This window comes from Bombus flavifrons, chromosome 10, assembly GCF_040668555.2.
Source record: "Bombus flavifrons isolate JBK064 chromosome 10, iyBomFlav1_principal, whole genome shotgun sequence".
NCBI lineage: Eukaryota > Metazoa > Arthropoda > Insecta > Hymenoptera > Apidae > Bombus > Bombus flavifrons.
In genome coordinates, this window is record NC_138451.1 from 7,782,432 (window position 1) to 7,803,243 (window position 20,812).

At 38.3% G+C, this 20,812-nt stretch overlaps 1 protein-coding gene across 1 annotated transcript in view; it reads left to right on the forward strand.

Annotated features, from left to right (window-relative positions):
• The window catches only part of LOC138184451 (ras-related and estrogen-regulated growth inhibitor), an 87,569-nt gene that overhangs the window by 5,491 nt on the left and 61,266 nt on the right, over positions 1–20,812 (forward strand). The window contains exon 3 of the mRNA XM_069122435.1: positions 13,411–13,467. Within this exon, the coding sequence (XP_068978536.1) occupies positions 13,411–13,467 (57 nt within the window). The remainder of the gene's footprint in view (positions 1–13,410; positions 13,468–20,812) is intronic.

Sequence of the window (20,812 nt, forward strand, 5' to 3'; positions counted from 1 at the left end):
CTAAAGTGTGTAAGAACCGGCAATTATATATGTATACGTATTGATCCGTTAGATCAATTTTCATAATTGGTGGTTTAACAAATAGTACATCAGTACACGTTCATGGCAATGATGAAAGTATAGACGTCTGACAAACAGGAACAGATAATTCACAATGAAGAACAAAGTAGCATTTCTTAGTCGCACGACTGGTATCGGCTGGTTTTTCGTTAATGAGGTCGCGATTAATTATATATCATCAAGTCTTGATTACATGCTATGCAACACTTTTAGTCGTTTAAAAGAAAGCTTGTTAAACGATTGAAAAAAGAGGCGTATACGAGTTTATCGTGTAATTTAACGAGGACGATGAACTTGACATCGAGCGTTAAAATAAATCCTGCGATTATATGATCGATCGTAGGATTTTGTGGAATTATCAGAATTGTAATGAATTTTGGGAAAATCGTGAGAATTAATTCTTTTCTACCTAGTTTAATTTTTTTTTCTATTTATTTATTTAAATTTTACAATTTGTCCAGTAGGATATTTGGTAAAATGTTATATCTTGGTGTTGTAATAATATAACATGTGGGTGGTTACCCCCAGCGGGGTACCATCTTCGTGTTTGTTAGGTTATGTCCTTTGTGAGATCTGTTGGGTGTTTCCTTTTTAGTCTTCTTTCTATGTTTGATGTGTTGATCGTTTCCGCTGCCAGCCGGTTCGGGTGCGTTGCTTTCTTTCTCTGTACCTTCTTGCGTATCTGTTAATCTCCTCCTTGACCGTTGGTATTCCAAGGTCTTTCCGTATATCTTCGTTTCTGTCTTACCATGGTGCGTTTACTATTGTTCTGAGGATTTTGTCTTGGATTATCTCTATTTTGCTTACATGGCTCATTGCTGCTGTTCCCCATAGCGGTATTCCGTACGTCCAGACTGGTTTTATGATCGTTTTGTATATTTTTAATTTGTTTTCTATGCTTAGTTTGGATTTTCGACTTGTTAACCATTGTATTTGTCTCCTTGCTGTCTGTATTTTGTATATTATTGATTTAATATGTTGTTTCCATGTAAATCGTGTATCTAGGTGGAATCCTAGGTATTTGACTTGCCTTGTTTGTGTTATTTGCGTGCCGTTAAGTATAATGTTTGGTGGTATCTGTTTTCGCAGTGTGAATGTAATGTGGTTGCATTTATCGGGGTTTGCTTTAAGTTTTTTATCTTGAAGCCACTTTTCTATTTTTGTGATATGTTCTTGTAGTAATGTGACTGCTGTTACAGGGTTAGTGTGCCTGACTAGTACAGCTGTGTCATCCGCAAATGTCAATATTTTGCTATTGGTAGTTGTTGATATGTTGGCCGTGTATAGTGTGTATAGCATTGGTCCTAGGACGCTTCCTTGCGGAACCCCTGCCTTGATATCTTTAACTTCGGAGTATGTATCTTTAATTTTTACTATAAAGCTTCTGCTGCTTAGGTACGAATTTAATAAATGATATATTTGTTCCGGGAATTGTTTCCTGATTGTTTGTAGAAGGCATTCGACCTATTAGGTCATCCCATAAGTTCGTGCCGACTTTTGTGTATACATTTCATGTGTCGATTTATAAACATACGGCGATAAGGGACCAATGCACTTGAGCTTAGCTGATCGAGAACAGGCTAGAGCAGATTTTCGTGGGTATCAGATCGTAATATAGTAAACACAGTGACTTCTAACAGTAAAAAATCATGAGTGAAATGCGTATCCATTTTCGACATCTCATGTTATATGAATTTCGGAAAGGAAATTCTGTAATAATTGCCACGAAAAACATGTGCTGTTTACGGAGAAAATGCGCTTTCATCTCGCACCTGTAGGAAGTGGTTCCAACGTTTTAGAGCTGGGAATTTCTGTTTAGAAGACGAGGAACGCTCCGGGCGTCCTCCTCAGACAGACGAAGATACAATTCAGGATCTTGTTGAAAAATCACGAAGTTTGACAGTTCAAGAGATGTCAAATGCACTCAGTTAGAAAAATTAAGGGAAGCACTAGCTGAAAAACGACCACATTTAGTGAATAGGAACAATGTTATCTTTCATCACGACAACGCTAGACCGCATGTCGCGAAAAGCGTTACAAAAAAAATTGTCTGAATTTAATTGGGAAATTTTACCACATCCCCCATATTCCCCAGACATTGCCCCATCTGATTACCACCTGTTCAGAGCATTCCAACACTTTTTAGTAGGTAAAAAATTTGAAAATATTGACATTCTCAAAAATAGCTTAGAAAATTATTTTAAAGAAAAACAAGACAACTTTTATCGAGACGGAATAATGGCCCTACCAGAAAAATGGGAAGAAGTTGTACAACGAGAGGGGGATTACATTTTTTCATAAAACTGAAAGGTATGTAAACAATCGTAACATATATAACCGCTCGAAAAACGGCACGAACTTATGGGATGACCTAATAGTTTAATGTAAACGATAGATAGACCATCAACTTACCAAATTTCGACGGAAACTTTGAACAGTAGGTTTACTTTTAAGGGTCTCTTAGGATTTTCAAATCCCTTGTCATTATTCTCTGCTTATTGGATCCTTCCTTTTGTCTAAAATCCTTTATAGCTAAAATCCATATACCTTTATACTTTATATTCTATTCTCGTCTCAAAATTACACTCGATACGGTATATACCTTGTTCCTTTCTCTTCGACGTACTCTCGTGGCCAAACGAACGTTTGATCAGAAAGCGGATATTCCTGGGTCCGGGAGAGAATCCGTAAAAGTCGTGAGAAGGAGAGGCTGTGTCCTGCTGGGTATAATAAGGACCTTCGTGGACGTTATCGGATATCAAGTGAGGAGAGTGGTCAGCGGGTCGTTGCGAGCCACGAAAAATCCTGCGCGGCAGCAGGTTGAGAGATCTGGACATCCGATACATCCGTTATGTTACCGAGCCACGCTCTATACCCGCCTTGTTCGATCCTGGATGCCAACTTTACGCACTGAACGTGCTTTTTCCTCCCTTATCGGCTTCCGGCGAGCCTACGTTTCCATACCATCCACGCAAGGTACAACGAATCGCGTCATGGATCGAATCGGTTCTGTTCCTTCGTCAGGTGGCGACCAATTCTTCCGTTCCACCTTGTTAGGCCACTGGATAATGTTTTTATTTCGCTAGCGTTTGAAGATTATTTCACGCACAAGGACTGGGAGCGAAGTTAATTGGATTTCACATAATTGAGTAACGGCCAGTTAGGTTTGCTTGGTTTTGAGATTCCACACGATGAATCTTTCCATAACAGTGAACTTATTGAGCGAGTTATCTTTTAACTCTTCCGCGACCCTCGAATTTTGATATTTCAATGCTGCTTTCGTCTTGGCAAATAAAGATGTCCAATGTTTTAGAAAGATGTTTAATAGAGAATCGAAATGAAAAGTCACGCGTAACGATAATAATTTTGTCATAGTTTACTCAAGGTTAAAATATTCCTTAAGGTTAGAAAGATATACGTAATTGAGTCGAGAATGAGCGAAAGTTAATCAGAAATTCCTGTAATCATGAAATTGAAAGTTACAGAGGACAGATCAATTTCAGATTGATCGATTTTCGTTCCTCCAAATATAAATATGACATAGTCTAAATCATTATGTCCAAGAGATTGAGAATATGAGTCACAAGTGAAATTATCTTCCTTGCACGCTAATGTTCAATTCTTTTTATTTCAAAGTCTTCCTTTCGAACTGATTAATATACTGCTGATACATATATTATACATCTGTGGGAAATTTGGAAGCGCAAAAACAGAAAATACGTAAAATGTACAAAATAGAATACTCGTGCTAATACTTCATATTTATTCGTATTTATTCTAGATAACGTAAACTTAGTTATTTTATTTCTATTTTTTATTTATTTTTTTATTTATTGGACCAGGTGGAACCTGAGATGGATACAATGACGCTTTCACTTTATAGAAATAACGCTTGATTGATCATGAATGGAAGGTGTAGTATCGATTGAGAATAAATATCTGATTGATATTTAATCAAATAATTTTTGTTCAACGTGTACAGTACGTGTTAGATTATACAGTTCTTTAGATCACAAAATCCTTACAAATTCGAATAAACCAAAATATTTAAGACTCGCCAGACAAACTAAAAATAGATTTACATTTAGCAAAAGATTGACGACATATTTTAAATCCTATTTCCGTAAGACAATCGCTTTTGGGTATTTATAGGATCAATAAATTGCGGCAGTGACCAGGCAACAAGGGTGGCTAAGAGTTTCGCGGTAAATCGGCAACGATACGATTTTATAGAATACATTAATAGAAAAGCTGGTGGAAGCCACGAAGAACGTCGATGATTGCGGTTGGGGGCCATTTATCTGCGTTAACGCCTATTGAAGTGGCAATTGGAAGCCGGTGCACATTTCCATGTCGCGTGAAGTATACATAAATTCATTTCGGCTGAATGGCTCACTTTATTACCAGCTCGTTAAAAAGTATGGGCCAGACGGGAGTAGAAAAAACGTCACGCGTCGCCTTTCTTGTCCTTTCCGTTACGTCGTAATCGTTATTTTATTCCGCTTATCCGATTCTGTCGTATTTTATCTTGTTTAACAGCAGATACTGCCTTTCGATATTCTTCAGTTTTATATAGGGACATTTAATAACCCCTAGTTTTACAATATGGAATTTAATATTCTCCATTTTCCATAACGGAGCTGCTAGTATTTTGTAACTCTACAAATCGGATAGTTTAGTGCTCGTACAGCGAACGATTTAATGTTTTCTCAATTTTACATTGTGACGTTTGACGTTCTTCGTCCCCATATTAGGATATTTAATATTTCGTAATGTTACATTACAATGCTCGATGTTTGATAGTTCTCTGATAGAACACTCAATATTCTCTAATTTTACATCAGAGGGTTCAAAGTTCTTCATTTATGCATTAGGGTATTTTAGTATCTTCCGATTCTACGTTATAGCGTTCTACGTTCTGTGGGTTTGTATAAATTTTCTACATGCGTGATACATATAGCGTTTAATAGTTTCTTGTTTTATATGGATATGGTTAATGTTCTTCGCTTCTATGAACGTATGAAGCTTCTAACTATATCATAATAATCGTTCTATATCTCCTTAGATATAAAATAATAATAAATTTCACCTTTGAATTTTTATTTTTATTTAAAAGGATTTAATATATATATAATAAGAACGATTGTATAGTGTAGTATAGATATTGATAAATAATATGAGATGTTTTTAGATTTTTTAAAAGTAGAGTAATAGAAGAGGATAAGCTTAGATCTACGAACGATCTAGTTTGTCCACGAAGGATTGGAACGTTCGACAGTCTCTTCTGCGTTCGTGCATTTGAAATCTTCCACTTGTATATATATTGGAGCGTTCAATTATACCAAGGAATATAAATAGTTTATGTACTCCAATTTTATACTAGTACATTCGATACCTATAAATAATACTTAATCTTATGCTTTAGACTATTGGAATGAAATCTTCCACTTCCTCGTTAAAGTGTTCTTCACTTTTACGTAAGAATATTAATAACCTCCGGAGGTTATTAACAAACTTGTACATTCGATAAATTTTCTCCTCTACGTGCGTTCCAACATATCCGAAATTTTCCATTTCTATACAGTGTTTAACGTTTCTCGCTTCTACATGGAGGCATTCATCTCTTCCAAGTTTATATTAGAACGTTCGATACTCTGCTCTCCTAGCATCTGAAATTTTCCATCCCTAGATTAAGCTGTTCCATAATTTCTACTCTTTCGTGGAAAAACCAATATTGCTCAAACTAAATCACTTTAATACTCTCGTCTTCTATACTTGACGTTAAAAGTTCTGCATTTTTTCACTTGCTCAAATTTAATTTAAACTTACCAAACCTATCAACGTTAAAGGCGTATAGAACTTGAAACTGTGCAGATGTCTCGGACCACCCCCCGTTAGACATAATGTTTTTACGGACGAATGTAACGACATTTGTTTCAAAGGTATTTAACATATATAATATTGCGAGTAAAAAAAGCCAAGGATGCGCTCGAAATTAGCTATTAATACCAGCGAACAACGCATTTACGTTCCATCTAGATTTAGCTGGTGGAAAGACAAAAGATCTCTGTCCCCTGCCATTGAATCAATTCTAACAATTAAAAATCTTTCCGACCCCGTCTCGCCATTGAATTCTTCGTTCGTGCGGCTGCGTTATCGAAGGAAGAACGCTCGTAAATATTCAGCCAGTTGTTTCAATATTTTACAAACGGATGCACGAGGGTTCAGCAACCGTGGATTTTTGTTTGCCACAGCAAGAAACAAATTTTACCACACGCACACGCGCGTGTCTATTTCGAGAAACGTGGTCAAACGAGCGAACGCGCGCTCGCATAAATGAGCATATAAAGAGTGAATCAGCGATTCGCGACGATTTATTATCGTAGATGAATTCACGGCCTGAAGCCTCGTTCGTGCATCTTGATTCATATGACTGGGTCGAACCCTGAAGTAACAAATATGAATAACCAAACAGGATGATAGAGCGAGCGAATAAAACGCGCGCACCAGCCATATTGTGTATGCAGGTCTTTGTACGATGATGAGGAGGAAAAAGAAATCGACGCTCCACGTGAGCCGCGTTAATGAGAGTTCCATGTGGAATATAATTGTTTGCTCGTTCTTTCGGACGTTTATTTGATCATTATGTGTTCTTTAGAACTTTTTACTGGTATAAACGAATCATAATAGCATTTCTTATAGTAATTTTTAGAGATATGTAGGTTTCTTTACTTGTTTCATTTCTTTGAATCATCGGAGGATAGATTTTTATTACTATGAAAGGAAGAAGAAGAAGAAGAAGAAGAAGAGAGAGGGAGAGATGTAGGTTAATATCTAATATTTGTGCCGTTCGCAGGCCAAAGTTAACTCTACTTTTTGAGATCTTTGAAATTTTAGTGTCAAAGTACTTGATCAATGCTCATCCGATACAATCTCATCAATTTTCTTTATTTCTTGTTTCGCGGAGCTAACCGATTTGGCCAATAAACTTTCCACTTAATAAAGTTGATATCCTTCTCCACATTCAGCAATCTTTTGTTATTTAAGCTTTGTGTCATTTGCAAAAAATCTCGAAATCTCCGTGTCGCAATTTCTACGGCAACAGAAGCGAGCTGAAAGCGTTGTTATTCGCTGTCGAAATTTTCTCAAGGTCTATTATGCTTCAGAAATTCAATAACAATGCGAATAAAATCTCGGTGATAATTTCAACGCATACTCACATATTATTAACATTCTTGCACGTTGGAGTTTTTCATAAATGAATAAACATCTGCATGCTGTACATAATTAAAATCTCTCGGCTCAGCCACCAGCCTTGATCGTCTATATTTCAAGGGTTCAATTAAATCACCCTCTATATCATTAAACATCCAATATAACTTACAAATGTAATTTTCACGCAATGTCCGACCAATTAACGCGCTGCGATAACGAACTGATTGATTGCACAATGCTCGAGGCGCAAGAACGAAAGAAAGAGGGCAGAGAAACGATTAAGTCACTCCGGAGGGAACATCACGCGGATAAAGCACGGTTTACAGACGCAGAAGCGAAGTGGCGATGGCATCCGCCTGTCGGTGCAGTGTACACCGATCTATAGATAGATTCACGGTAGATAAAAGCCGGTACACGTAAGAAAATAGTAATTACGAGCACGATTGCCACGTATAAAGGGGGCAAGGTAAAAAAGAGCGATTCACGGCACGGTAAGAGCAACGGAGCGCATCCTCTGCTCCTGTCTCAGGCGTACTGGCCACGTTTTGCTCTGTACCCTCGTCATTGCTCCAATAAACGCGCGTGTAAGGCCGCAGATATTTATTCGCGAGAAAATTGTCCGTTTGGTCGAAGGAAGAGGATAGATGGTGAGATTTTTTATCTTTGCTATGTAAAACGTATCACGGTAGAAGATAAAGTTAATTAATTACAAAATAGAATTAATGAAGAAAGTAAAGGGACGATGTTTTTGAAGGTTGGAACACGTGATTTGAATTCGAACTGTCAAGATTATGGCTTAGACCAACATGATTTTCAGTCTGACAATCGTGAAATACATGGAAGTGATACAAAAGTTGTATACACCACTGTGGCCGAAGGAGTAAAACCAAACTACTGACTCGTTCGTGCCGTAAAACACGCCTCTACGAGCGAAGTGGCACACGGTGCACGGCTCTAGCCGGGGAACCCTGGTGGCTGGAGCTGACATTTGCGAGCCGTTCGCAATTTGTACCTTTGTGTCGAACGAAAATACGTGTTAAACTCTCTAGCCGTCGACGAAAGTTCAGAGCCGAGGGAAACCCGAGACACAAGTGGTATCAAGATACGAAGAAGTTCACCGCCGTGAACGGGAAATTTATGGCGCCTGTACATCCCAGTATCCGTGTACAGTGTACACGCGCGAGAGTGCAAAACGCGCGTGGCTGGCCTCTCCTCCCCTCGTGTCGCATTGTTGCGGGACTGTGTCGCCGAGGGGACAGAGGTGAATATGGTTGGCATCGTTCGCGTGCACACCGGCTGAATTGAACGCGTCAACGGGGCCTTTATCGAAGTTAAATCGCAGACGCGCTCGTAAATAAGGCGTTATGCGCTGCACGGTGCACGATAATGCATATCGTTAAACAAATTCACTGAAACGCCAGACAACTGAAGATCGCAACAAAGAAGCATATCCATCTTTCTTGATTCTCTGAACTTTATGTCGCTCGATGACTGAAGAGTATCTTCACGTGAAATGGATTCGTAGATATAAGCTTTTTGAAAAAAAATCAAATTGCATAAATATCTGCAGTATAGTCAAGTATTAGTATCTTTTAAATGTTTGAACAACTGATGAAAGTATGTATTTAATTCCAAAATCAGATGAAAAAGGAGTTTCGATGTATAATTGATCGATAAGATGATAGAGAACCTTGAAATTGTCCTCTTATGAAAGACGAGAAATGTGATTTGTTATGTTTTTCACGTGTGGCCTTGAATCGTAGTACTTGAGAATTTAGTGCGTACGTTTTGCATTTTCGGATTGGTCACGTAATCCTACGTTATGCGTGCATTATCTAAGTTGAATACCTATGAGAATTAAAAGTCGCGCAATTTTGGAGGAGAACTTTTGCGAAATTTCTATCAGGCACGTAGGTAAGAAAATGATGTATAATCGATACATGTAATTTTGTGTTTCGGTTCTATGACATAAATGCGGGTCATATACTGCATACCTATGATTTTCGCAGCGAAAGGGTTAATTGCAGATTAAGGAGAAGCGATAACTCCTAAACGAGAAGAAGGTCACTTGTACGTATATGTACTTCGCGAAAGAGAGAATTTACAGAGTGGTGAAACCAAAGGGAGGAAGTTGGTTTCGTTTCCCCGTGTTTTACACCGGTCTCCAGTGAAACTGGAAAAACTCGCGTTAAACACGTAATAACGATAATTAATGGTCGCGCGATGTACAGGAAACGTCATTAAATTCTATGCTTGTACAATCGTCCACCAAGTTATAAACGTGGAAATATATGTATCTGTACGAATGTATGCGTGTAAGCTGGAGGATACGTACTTCGTTTCATAAATTTCTTCGTTACTTCGTGAAACGTACGAGGGAACTTTAACATGTCGTCGACGTGCCTATCCTCTCGGTTCGACCCTCGAAGACTTATTGAGTACATAGATCGGTGCAGGCTCCGTGCTCTCGTCGAGTTCTCGTATATACACCGTTTATAAATCTGTCGCTGTGGTTGCTCGCGGACTCGAGGAAGAGAGTCCCTGGAGCACCGCGAACATCGTGTTCCGTTGATTCGCGAAGTCGAACCAACTGGTTCGCTTCGCCTTGCTGTACTCCGTTTGCCAACTGGTTTCGCAAAGTTGATAAGACCTGTAAAGCTTGGGAACGAGTGGAGAACCTTTGGGTAAGAACAAAGAGATTTTATTTTAACTCTGCTGTTCTCTACGGAACTACGTTTCTTATTGAAAATTATGTCTCAATAGACTATATTGAAATATAAATAATTTTTAAATACAGTGGAACTCCATTTATCCGAACTGATGTCATCACGATGCCCGATTTATCGAATATGATTCTGGACATTTATTAATCGATCCCAGGCTACGCGACGACCTATACGCGCTTATGCGAATAAAGATTCTTGCCTTATTTACAAATTTCAGCTTAGGAAAATCCAGTTATATGGAAATTAACTGCGATTATGCGAATGATAAACAGCGAAGGGAGGAAGAACTAGCGGACTCTTATTATCCGACATTATCAGACTGGTCCAGTTATCTGAAGCGTCTTGTCCGCCGACCGTGTCGGATAAACGAAGTTTTATTGCATTTTGTTTTAGTAATCGTACTGTTTTTTGTATGTTCCTTCGTTTCTCATAGATAAAGTATCTCAAAATTTGAAAGGAAGTTAGCTGAATAGGAAGCGAGGGGAACAGGTTTAAGATATTATTTAAGGAGAGTAAATCTGAATTTAGTTATTGAAAGTTGTAATATGTACGAGAGATTTTCTGTGGTATGGAAAGCTTGTAATTCAGGATTCTACATTGTTCATCGTTATCATGTATCATGGTTAGCGACATGATATAGTAGGCGATTAGTTACACGTATTTACGTATTAATCGCTATAAGACATTTGATACATATATTAATTTTTTACCTTATTTCGCTACCTTGTACTTCAGCCACAAACTGGTCCCATGAAGTTGATGAAGTACGTAATGGAAGAGAAGGACTGGAAGACACTTTCGTTAGAGCAGAACAATTTTCAACATAAGTTCACTATCTTTAATGGTACAAGTTCACTGTCGTTAACGGTACCATCTGGGATGATGTTAAATTTTGCTACGCTCTCAACATATTGAAGTTTTATGCATCTCGCGTTTAATTCGAGTTTCGTGAAATTGATGAGATTTATAATGGCAGAAGTTGAATGGAGAACACGTAGGTTAAAAAAGGAAGATCTCATACGATAGAATTCCATTTATCGAGACGGAAATTCAGTTACTGTCCGATCAATTGAATCTTTATCGACTGGATCCACGTATTGGAACACGAGCTTCTATTATGTAAACGAAAAATAATAACTAGCGAGGAACGTGACTGAGCTCAAGTTATATAAACTGTCTCCCAACAAGTTCAGATAAATGCAGTTCTACCGTGTTTATCGAATCTAAGAGCCACCATTCTTCCACTGGTCTGATCTACGTGGACATCAGAACCCATTTTCTCAATATGAATCCAGAGCTCGAGAATAACGACCGCTACTGCTCACGAAGCTTCGTTATTTTCGCGAAATCGTACGCGTTGGAAAATAAACCGTCTCGAAATAGAGCGCTGCGGGGGTCGGCGAGAAAATTTTCTACCAACTTCAGCCAAAATTACCAAGTGGATCTACCTTTTTCGCCCTCGTTATACCTGTTCGATCTTTGGCCGGCTGGCTTATTTTTCGAGGTGCTAGGTCGTTATAGCCGTGTAATTACGGATAGATAGGATGGCGCGCGATCCTTGGTTCGCGCGAAATTGCAGGGTTCAAACGGAAAGGTACACGAGGAACGACTCGGCGGGTTTCTCCGCGTCTCTCGGCGAGCTGTCGACAGGAGGTGTGGTGGCTTGGCTTAAGAGAATACTTTTATCGCAGCTAATGACGTACGATCCTTGTTCTACGCCGTCTGTTTTCTGACTCTCCGAACGCCCCCGCGGAGTATCCGCAAAAATTCAATTAAGCCACCAAGCGTGAATATACCGATCCTCCCTCGAGTCTTACCAATTTAATTTGCCTCCACTTTGAAGGCGTTCGAGGCGACGAGCGAATTATTATTTACTATCTCTGTCGGTATAAATATGGTTGCGGTTATTGCTTGTTTCGCAGGGATGAGGGGAATCGAATCGATAGGGCGTGAGTGGAACAACGTGATTATGAAGGGACAGCGGCCGAGGTATGGATAGTATCGGTTTATATGTATTTTTATCAAGTGGTTTCTCATAAAATGGTATCAAATGATCAAATGGTTGAGTCATAAGTGATTACAACGCTCTAAGGTTTAAATTACGTTCAGATTAGAATTATCAATGACTAAAGCATGGAACTCGTATTATAACGTAAGGAAAATAAAAAGGAACTCTTATCTGAAATTAAAAAGTTTGCAAGAAACAATTGAATGAATTATATTGTAGTAATGTGAACTTAGGGAGTTTCTGTAATTTCCTTTAATAGCGAGTATGATGGTCGGTGTACGTGCTAACAGGTAAACTTTCTAACGACGGTGATACACTTGTCAAATTTATCGACGTGAATTAACTTGTTTAGACAGGAAAAGTGCGTTAATTATTGACGTAAATATATGTAACAGATATTTTTCGACCACGTCCTGGTAAAGTATATCGATGCAGACGTTAAGACTAAGTTTCTTGTACATTCTTATCTCTAATTTGCAAGTTTTTAGGTAAATTTATCAAACAAGGTAATTACGTAAAACCGTATATAGATTTAATGTTGAGGTATCGTATTTAGTGTCATTAAAGGATAATTTTATCGATTATGAAAGTTTTATTCTATTTCGCGTGATATAAGCAGCAGACCGAAAGATCTATTATTTAGAATTTAGTGCCTTGGAAACTACACTGTTTCGTTTTTATAATATAAGATCGAAATGCTTTAGAAATAATGCGTAAAGATACGATATGGCCAAACAGAGAAGTTAATTAGTCGCTTTTCACTTATATAAACCAGTTCCTGTTAAAACTAAGAAACGAACGACTGACACTTTCATTCAGCCTGATACCGACGACAACTTTGATTAAAATATATTTAAATTACTATGAAATCGCGTCACCTTCGATTTTATCAAATCGAATAAACGTAACAAAAAGCTGATTGAGAACTGAAGCTAGCAATTTTAGAATATTTTAATTTTCTCATTTTCTCATTATACGTTAATTTGAATATTCAATAACATGTGACAGCAACTAAATAGATTGTGATAGTTTAAATCATGTGCCATTATCAAATTATTTAAAATTACATAACAATTAACTTATATAAACATATTTCTACCGAAGCAATCAAAATAACAAACGTTTCTCCAAACGTTCTCAACATAAAGAGAAAAAAGGTATATCTTACTCGTATTTTTAAGAAAAGATCCCGGAAAAGTTCAGGAAATGCTGCGCTATAAATGAAACTTTCTATCACACTTAGTATCATTAATTAATTACTATAAATAGCAAGAAATTCCTATATATTACGAGCAATTTCCATTTAAAATAAACGATACAGCGTGTTCATCGTTTTGATTGCTTTGGTATTTTCCTGGTGAAAAATGTTTCGCACGTTTAACATCTCGTTTTTCCTTTCAGCCGTAGTAGTGCGGTATTTGACGAGGCGATACATCGGCGAGTACAGCTCAACCAGCGGTAAGTCGCTCTTTTTCCCCTTTCTTCTTCGCTCTTTGCTCATCTTTCGTAACCGTCTTCTTGTTCTTGCCACGCGTTGTTCGAAAACCGAGCCATCGCCGGCTTTTCTCTCGTTACTTTCAACTCGACCGCACTTTGTAATATTCATCATCGCGGTTCAAGCATATGCAGGGATAACAGCTTGCCCGCACAGCTTTTTGCTCTTCCTTGGATCGGATGATTACTTTATTACACGTACTAACGTTACTTTGTGTTTCTGCTTTGCCAGACTACAGTCCGTCAATGCTCCGCTTTTTGTCGTGGTAATACGAGATTACGTTTTAATGGCACGGAACGTGTATCGTCTCCATCGGGAAAAATCACTGTAGACGGTCGGACCTTTGCAATTGTACCGTCGATTTGAAGGAACGTATATTGAAAGCATTTTTTCCAATATTTTAATAATACAATGTATCATCTCGATGACGGAATTTTAATGAAACTTGGAGCGTACGGTCGTAAATAAAATTAAGATAAAACATCGAGTTTTATTAGTAATTTTCAATCATATTTTCGATCACGGTAGGATAGTTTTCGAATGGAGAGAGATAATTGAATATTTGGTAATGTTTTTGATTTCTTTCCATTTCTATTGGTTTCGTGTAATTTCTTGTAATTTGCTGTACTAAAAATCTTCAAATCAATTATTAGCGCTTTCCTATCATATTCGAGTTGTCATCGATTTCGTCGAACTTTTCACACGTATCAACTCTCACCTAGCGGATGTTAGGTAATTTTGATTCGTAACTGGTCATAGGATCGCTTTCTATCGCCCTAACATTGATAATAATATCAAGCAATTATACACTCCAAAACAATTCATTATGCTTGTCAACTACCAATTAATGTTTATAATACTCAATTTCTAAAAAACGTTTGTACCATTTTTTTTCTCTAATTCTAATTCTCTAAATTTTAATTCCATTGTCTTCCTTACATAGTTGGCTTTTAGCAAAGTCAATCTCAGATAATCGTACGACCGATATTAAAAAATCTTCTCGTTGTAAACTCCAACTCTTCCGAGAATTCGTAACAAAGTGGAATCTGAATCGTATGATCGAGAGATGGCGAGATTATACCTGCTTCTTTTTCACAGCTCGGTTCAGGGAGCGATCATTGCTGGCCGTGAGTACAAATTGAACGATCGTGAAAACGGCTCCGGATAGCATGGAACAACTTCTTCCCCGTAGTAGAGTATCGAATTCTCGGAATGCGGACCGTCGTATAAACGTGATTATCTTAGACTCCTTACTGCGAGTTCCAGTTCCCCTTTAAGCTATGCATACCGAGAGTCGTGCCGGGACAACGACAAGATTTTCAACAAGATTCGTTCCCTTGCATTTTTACTCTCGTGCATACCTTCTCGTTTTTTCGTCCAAGTAGTTTTTAAATCCCTCAGAATGAGAGATTTTAAACGCGTTATGGGAGTACAAGAGAACCGTAAAGTCGTAACTTATTTCGTACAACGTGTACCTTGATTTCGGTGATTAAACGCTAACATTTTTCTGTTTAACATTTTGAAAGTGATTCATTTACAATAGAAAATCGAAATTACGAAGGATTTCGACGTGTACATGGCATGTGTTCATTTCTTAGGAGTTACTAAGCAGTTACTAATTTAGGGATTAATGTTGCCGAATGATTGTGATTCTGATTGTGAGGTTGAATGGGTTTGTAATGATGAGAGAAACACATGTGATTTCATTGAAGTTGCTACGTGATGCATAAAGTAGATGTAATTTTCTTAGTGGACGAGTTGTGCAGAGATAGGACAGACGACAAGGATAAATTGGGATTACGTTCTTGAGCTTGCGATAACTAGGAACACAGCTTATAAAACAAGTAGGTAATTTTACACAGGATGAGTACCATAAGTTACACAGTACTAGTTGCTCATTAGATACTCGACGAACCTACACTTTTTATCAAAAAATAGCGCAACATTCTGAAAAAGTACAAATCTACGGAGAAAACTAAAAGCATGATCAGTGTATATTAATTTTTTCAAATCTACTTTCCGTACGCGTACAACTTAATGCAAATCGAAATTTAAGCTAAATCTCCATTAAGTTACAACCTTTTCTCGGAAACCGATAGAACATAATCCAAATCAAAACCTACATGATTACTTTTAACTAAATACTTTTCGAGGTTACTCAATATGCGAGGGTTAATTTAATACTTGTCCGATGTTTTCGATATTCTGTGATCTCTTGCACTGGCAAACGAATTATCCCGGGCAATAGGTTCACAAAATCAGAATCTTTCACCTGCGATCTTTGAATCCTAGGCCCATGAACCCATAGTAAATCGCCCATAGCCATGAATGTTATCCGTAGCGTGTATTATTTCAATCAGTGGCCGGCGAATCTCGCCGGTGTGCGGTAGAGAATTTAATTTCCCCGTGGCGGTGCGCCGTGTCATTCACATCTCCGGACAGCACAATGGCCCATTTAATAGATCGCTTTTGTTAATCGCGCTACTAGAGGCGCGCCGCCATTCGCGTCCCTCGAAAACAACTTGCATGGGGTTACGTGAGGCTTTTCGTATTGCGTAGCTGCAATCTACGTAAGTGATACACGTTCAACAACCACTTTCATCATTCGGACACGAATCGTCTCGCGGACCGTGAGAATCGAGAAAACGAAAAGCGCAGCCCTGTAATCTCGGTACATTCGATTATAACCCCGTGCTCGATGAATTCGCGCTAGCAGTTACATACAGAAATTTCGAAAACAATACATTCCAACGTGTATCGTAACGTTAATCTTAAGTAAAAGTCTCCTGTAAGCATCAGACACACTGCTGGCTGTAAGTATCAGGACTATTGTAATTTTTAGCTATTTCGTTACGAATCTGTTATTTCATTCGCATCATACGCGACTTATACCAAGTAAAGTAGAAATTTGCTATTGTTTTACTGTTATTTCGTCTCCATCCATCATTTCGTATCTCTGATATATGCGTCTTATATCATAAAATATCAAGTAAAGTAAAATTTGATGGGGTCTTCCGATAAATGTAACTAGCTAATGTCCTGATACTTATGGTCTTATGGTGTACTCAGTATGCTGTCTTCAGTTGGACACAGCGTTTACACGCAAGGATTTCCCATATCGCTATCAGACACTTGTATCGCCATATACACGAAGAAGCGCGCTTTAAAACAATTATCAGCTGTCGTATTCGCGTCAACCGGTTATAGGGAATCCCACGTTCACCTGGTGATGACCGATGCACGCGTTTGCGCGTATAATAGGCCATGATTTACAATGGTTGGTGAAACAGAAAGAGAGAAAGACATCCAGGTCTCTAACTTAGTCTCGGTTTTCACTTGGCTAAATAATAGAGATCGCTCGATTTCACCTTCTTGCTTTCTGACGAATGTATTACGTTAAGTCTTGCCTACCTGTTCGCCGGCACAATCAATTTACGATTCTCCCGCCGCGACGTAGATCTCGCGTATACATATATATATATATATATATATATACAGAGAAGCCTCTCATGCAGCTTTCCTCAGAGGTTGTTTAAGCTAATTTCCTCGACTCTCGCGACCGCCTTTGACGAACAGTTTCCTGTTCGTGTTTTCGATTCTCCTCGGAGATCTGGCAGCGTCGTTAATGGCGTCGCGTGATCGTTTCGTTTAATTGAATTTTGTCGGAGTTGTTTCCATCGAAGATTTCATGAAACGCTTCTTCGCAATTTAAGATTAGGAGGTATCCTCGTGGTCTGTTCTCGCAATTCGAGTATATTTCCTCCCTTTTTTCTTTTCTCTTTTTTATGAGATTTAACTACGAGTTCAGAAAGATCGTAGAACATCCATGTAAGGCGTTAATTAAAGGATAAATTTAATTCACGATTCTAAAGCTTAATTATGAAAGATATAGAAAGGATCTTAGTAACGCGATGCAGTAACGTGCTCTAATTGTACATGAGAAACTTGCGAACGCGGAACAAAGGAAACTTGTCCAATTTGTCAAAATAGCAATTAGATAATATCTCATATGTATATTTCATCGGACGTAACTTTACGAAAAATGATCGAAATCGAACTCGAACGATTGGACTCTTTGCCTTTTTAAATGTAATCTCAACGACAAAAGCAGATCCCAGAAATACGATGGCGCCTAGCTACGATAGCAAGTTGATCTCTCGAGGGCGTATTCCAGCGTCGGTTACAGAAATACGCGCAACGAGAAGGAAAGACAAGACGTGGACGCGGCAGGAGTGGAGGGCGGAGATTTAAACACTCGATATGAAATAGAGCCTATGGGGAGGATCGAGAAGAGAATGCAGATCTCTCTCATAACTCATGCAGGCTATCTTGCTATAATAATTGCCGTGCAGCCGTGTGCGAGAGACGCCACGGATATCCGCCCGTGGAAAAATCCAAGCAGGTGTGTCCCATCGTCGCGATAGCTTTTCCTTGCCCTAGAGATCCGGATAAAGCTACTTTAATTAATGTGGCGCGTTTGTCTGGCTGACCATTTGGACTAGTTCGTCGACGATCGTAAAACAGCGTGAAATTTTTCTACGCGTCGAGGCTATTTCGAGTAATAGCTGTAACCGTTAGACGAATTGCGGAAATATATGCTACGCTGGCCCATTGCTTTCAGAACAGCAACTGTTAATGATACGTGTGTTACGTTAAGAGACGAATGCTGTTCAGAGAGGATTCAAGATCGAATAATATAATTTTGAATATTAATTATTAACTTTTCAATTATTAACTTTTAACAAATTCAGTCTTTGCATAGCGAATCTAATTAATTGTTGCAAATGGATCAAGACCTTTCCCTGGAATCTTTGAACCACAGTTCAAGTTCAATGGTGCTCGATTATTTTTGCTCGACGTTTTGCTTCTTCTTCTTCTTCTTTCTTTGCTTCTTTTAACCAGAATTTCACGTTAAACGATGTTACGTGGAAAATCGCGAAGCCAGCGTGTCCGCGCTAAGCAGGCGCCCTTTTCGGGCATTGCACGTAGATTTCGTTGGAACTTGGCTGGGTTACGTGGGCGGTAGATGTTTGGAGGAGGAAGAGTTGATTCGGTACGAATCTGTTGAGGAAACAGCTTGTTCCGGTGAATGGAGTGTACGTGCTTGGAGCAAGGTCTGCCGGATTTCGATTTGTTTTCCTTTTTTTCATGAACGTATACGGGTGGTAGAAAATGGAGAAATATTTATGTGGACGTTGAATGATTTATGAAATAGTAATAAAGATCGTGTTCCCTTTGCCGATGATTTAATAGCTGCGAGTGTGTGGTTATGCAACGTGGTTATCTAACTCCTAGGTTTCGAGGGGCGACTCCTTCTTTTTTTCTACGTGAGATGCAGTATTATCGTGCGAAACGTAATTAATAGGCGGTGTGATAAGGAAATATACGTGGAAGGTAAGATACAATGACCTTTTCGCCATGGAAAAATGCAGAAATAAATTCCATACAAAATATCGTATAAAATGTTGTAAGTGGTAAAACAATTTATTTTAACATTTCGGACTTTCTATCGTAACGTAGATTATATCTCAAGTTATAACCGTAAGTGCCAATTACACAATAGTTAAAAAAAATAAGATTCTAACGCGCATTTTTTTACCATTTATTGTTTTACATTTATAAAAATTTCAAACGCTGAAAGAACGTAGTTCAAATCGTAAGTAATATAAATTCCAAAATTAATGGAAATGTGTCTTTTCCCTCTATTGGGAATCTTCGCTTTCTCCGTTGTAAATATACCTGTAAAATTTTTACGAAAATTTAAAGGCTGATCATTTCTATGATCTATGAATTCTTTGTTCCCGAATAAGATAGTACAAAAATTACTATACACGAAAGCTCGCATCAATACGTAATGTACCTTCTCATAAAATCTCCAACGATTCGTTTAAAAATCGTCGACAGGAAGCATGACCGTAGAGCTCGACTTCCGCTTCGCGATTTTCTTTGTGCCAGGTGATTACGATCACGACGTTAACTTTTACGAACTTTTATCGCGGAGGAAATCTCGAGCGAACCTCGCGGACGATTGAGATATAACGACATCCTGCAGGTCTCTTGGCTAACTGCATGCGTCCTGACTTTTCTCCTCTCGTTCTATGGGCGCGTGGTCTTTAACAATACGAAACGCGGTTGCAAGAGCGGCATGTTTCTTCGGAACAATGTTACGAGCGTCAGTTCTCGTTCGTTTTTCACGGAACGGAAGGCCGCGAACGGGCGTAGATAGTGTTTAACGCTGTTCTCGGTCAATGTTCAAGAGCTGTAATTAGAAGGCTTGATGGATGGTGCTAGACAAGAAAGTGGATGAAAGTCCTGTCCCGTCGACGATCTATGCGTTCTTGAATACCAGTCGAAACAGTTATCTCCGCGAATCTAGCTTCGGGAACAATATTCGATAAATCTTGCAAAGATTTCGAAGGAAGTGGAGTGCGTTAATAGCTGGGTAGTTCGATGTTGACGATTTTTCCATACTTTCTTTTCATTTTTCACGGTGGTTTCTAGCAGTTACACAGGGTGGTTCGTTAGAGATATATGCTGTCTTAACTCTGTAAGTTTTAGATCATATCGTAGTTGTTGTTCCTTGTAACAGTTTCTAGTTCGAATACTTGAAAATTGCTCGTACAACACTGTTCTAAGTACGTATAATACTATTATAACATTAAATGATATAATATAATATGATATAGTGTTAATATGTTAATAATTTTCTTATATAAAAAATATAAAAATGCGTGTTGGTAAAAGTTCATGACATAGCACTTTTTTTTTATAAAATATACATAAAACAGTGGAGTATTCAAGTTCGAAAGCCAGTCAAAATTATTTTCTTTGTTTTATTCAAGTAAAATGTATTCAGAAATTATATGAAGCGATTACCGTAAAATAAGTATGCAGAAAGATATAAAGGAGCCAAATATTTGATTCATAAATCGTTGTGGCGACAATTTCTCAGTCTGATTCTTCGACATGTTTCTTTCTCTATTTCTATCTTCGTTCGTTTTACCTTTCTGAATAATCAGTAATAGACGCTACGTATGTTCTAAAATTATTCAGCTTTAATTCGAAGAATCAGGTTAAGGAAGTATCGGTGTTATTTCTTTTTCGCGTAATAAGACGTCTATGGAAAAAGGCCAGATTTACGCAGTCCGCCCTATCTTCCTCGATGCTTCAGCAGTCGATAAATCTTTGAAATTCTTTCACGATCGAACCGTATTTCAAGCGTCGACATAACCGCGGATTATATACCGTAAGGATCTCAGGAAGAGATCAAACGAGTCGCTAGGCTCGATCGAAAAGCGCCAACAGTTT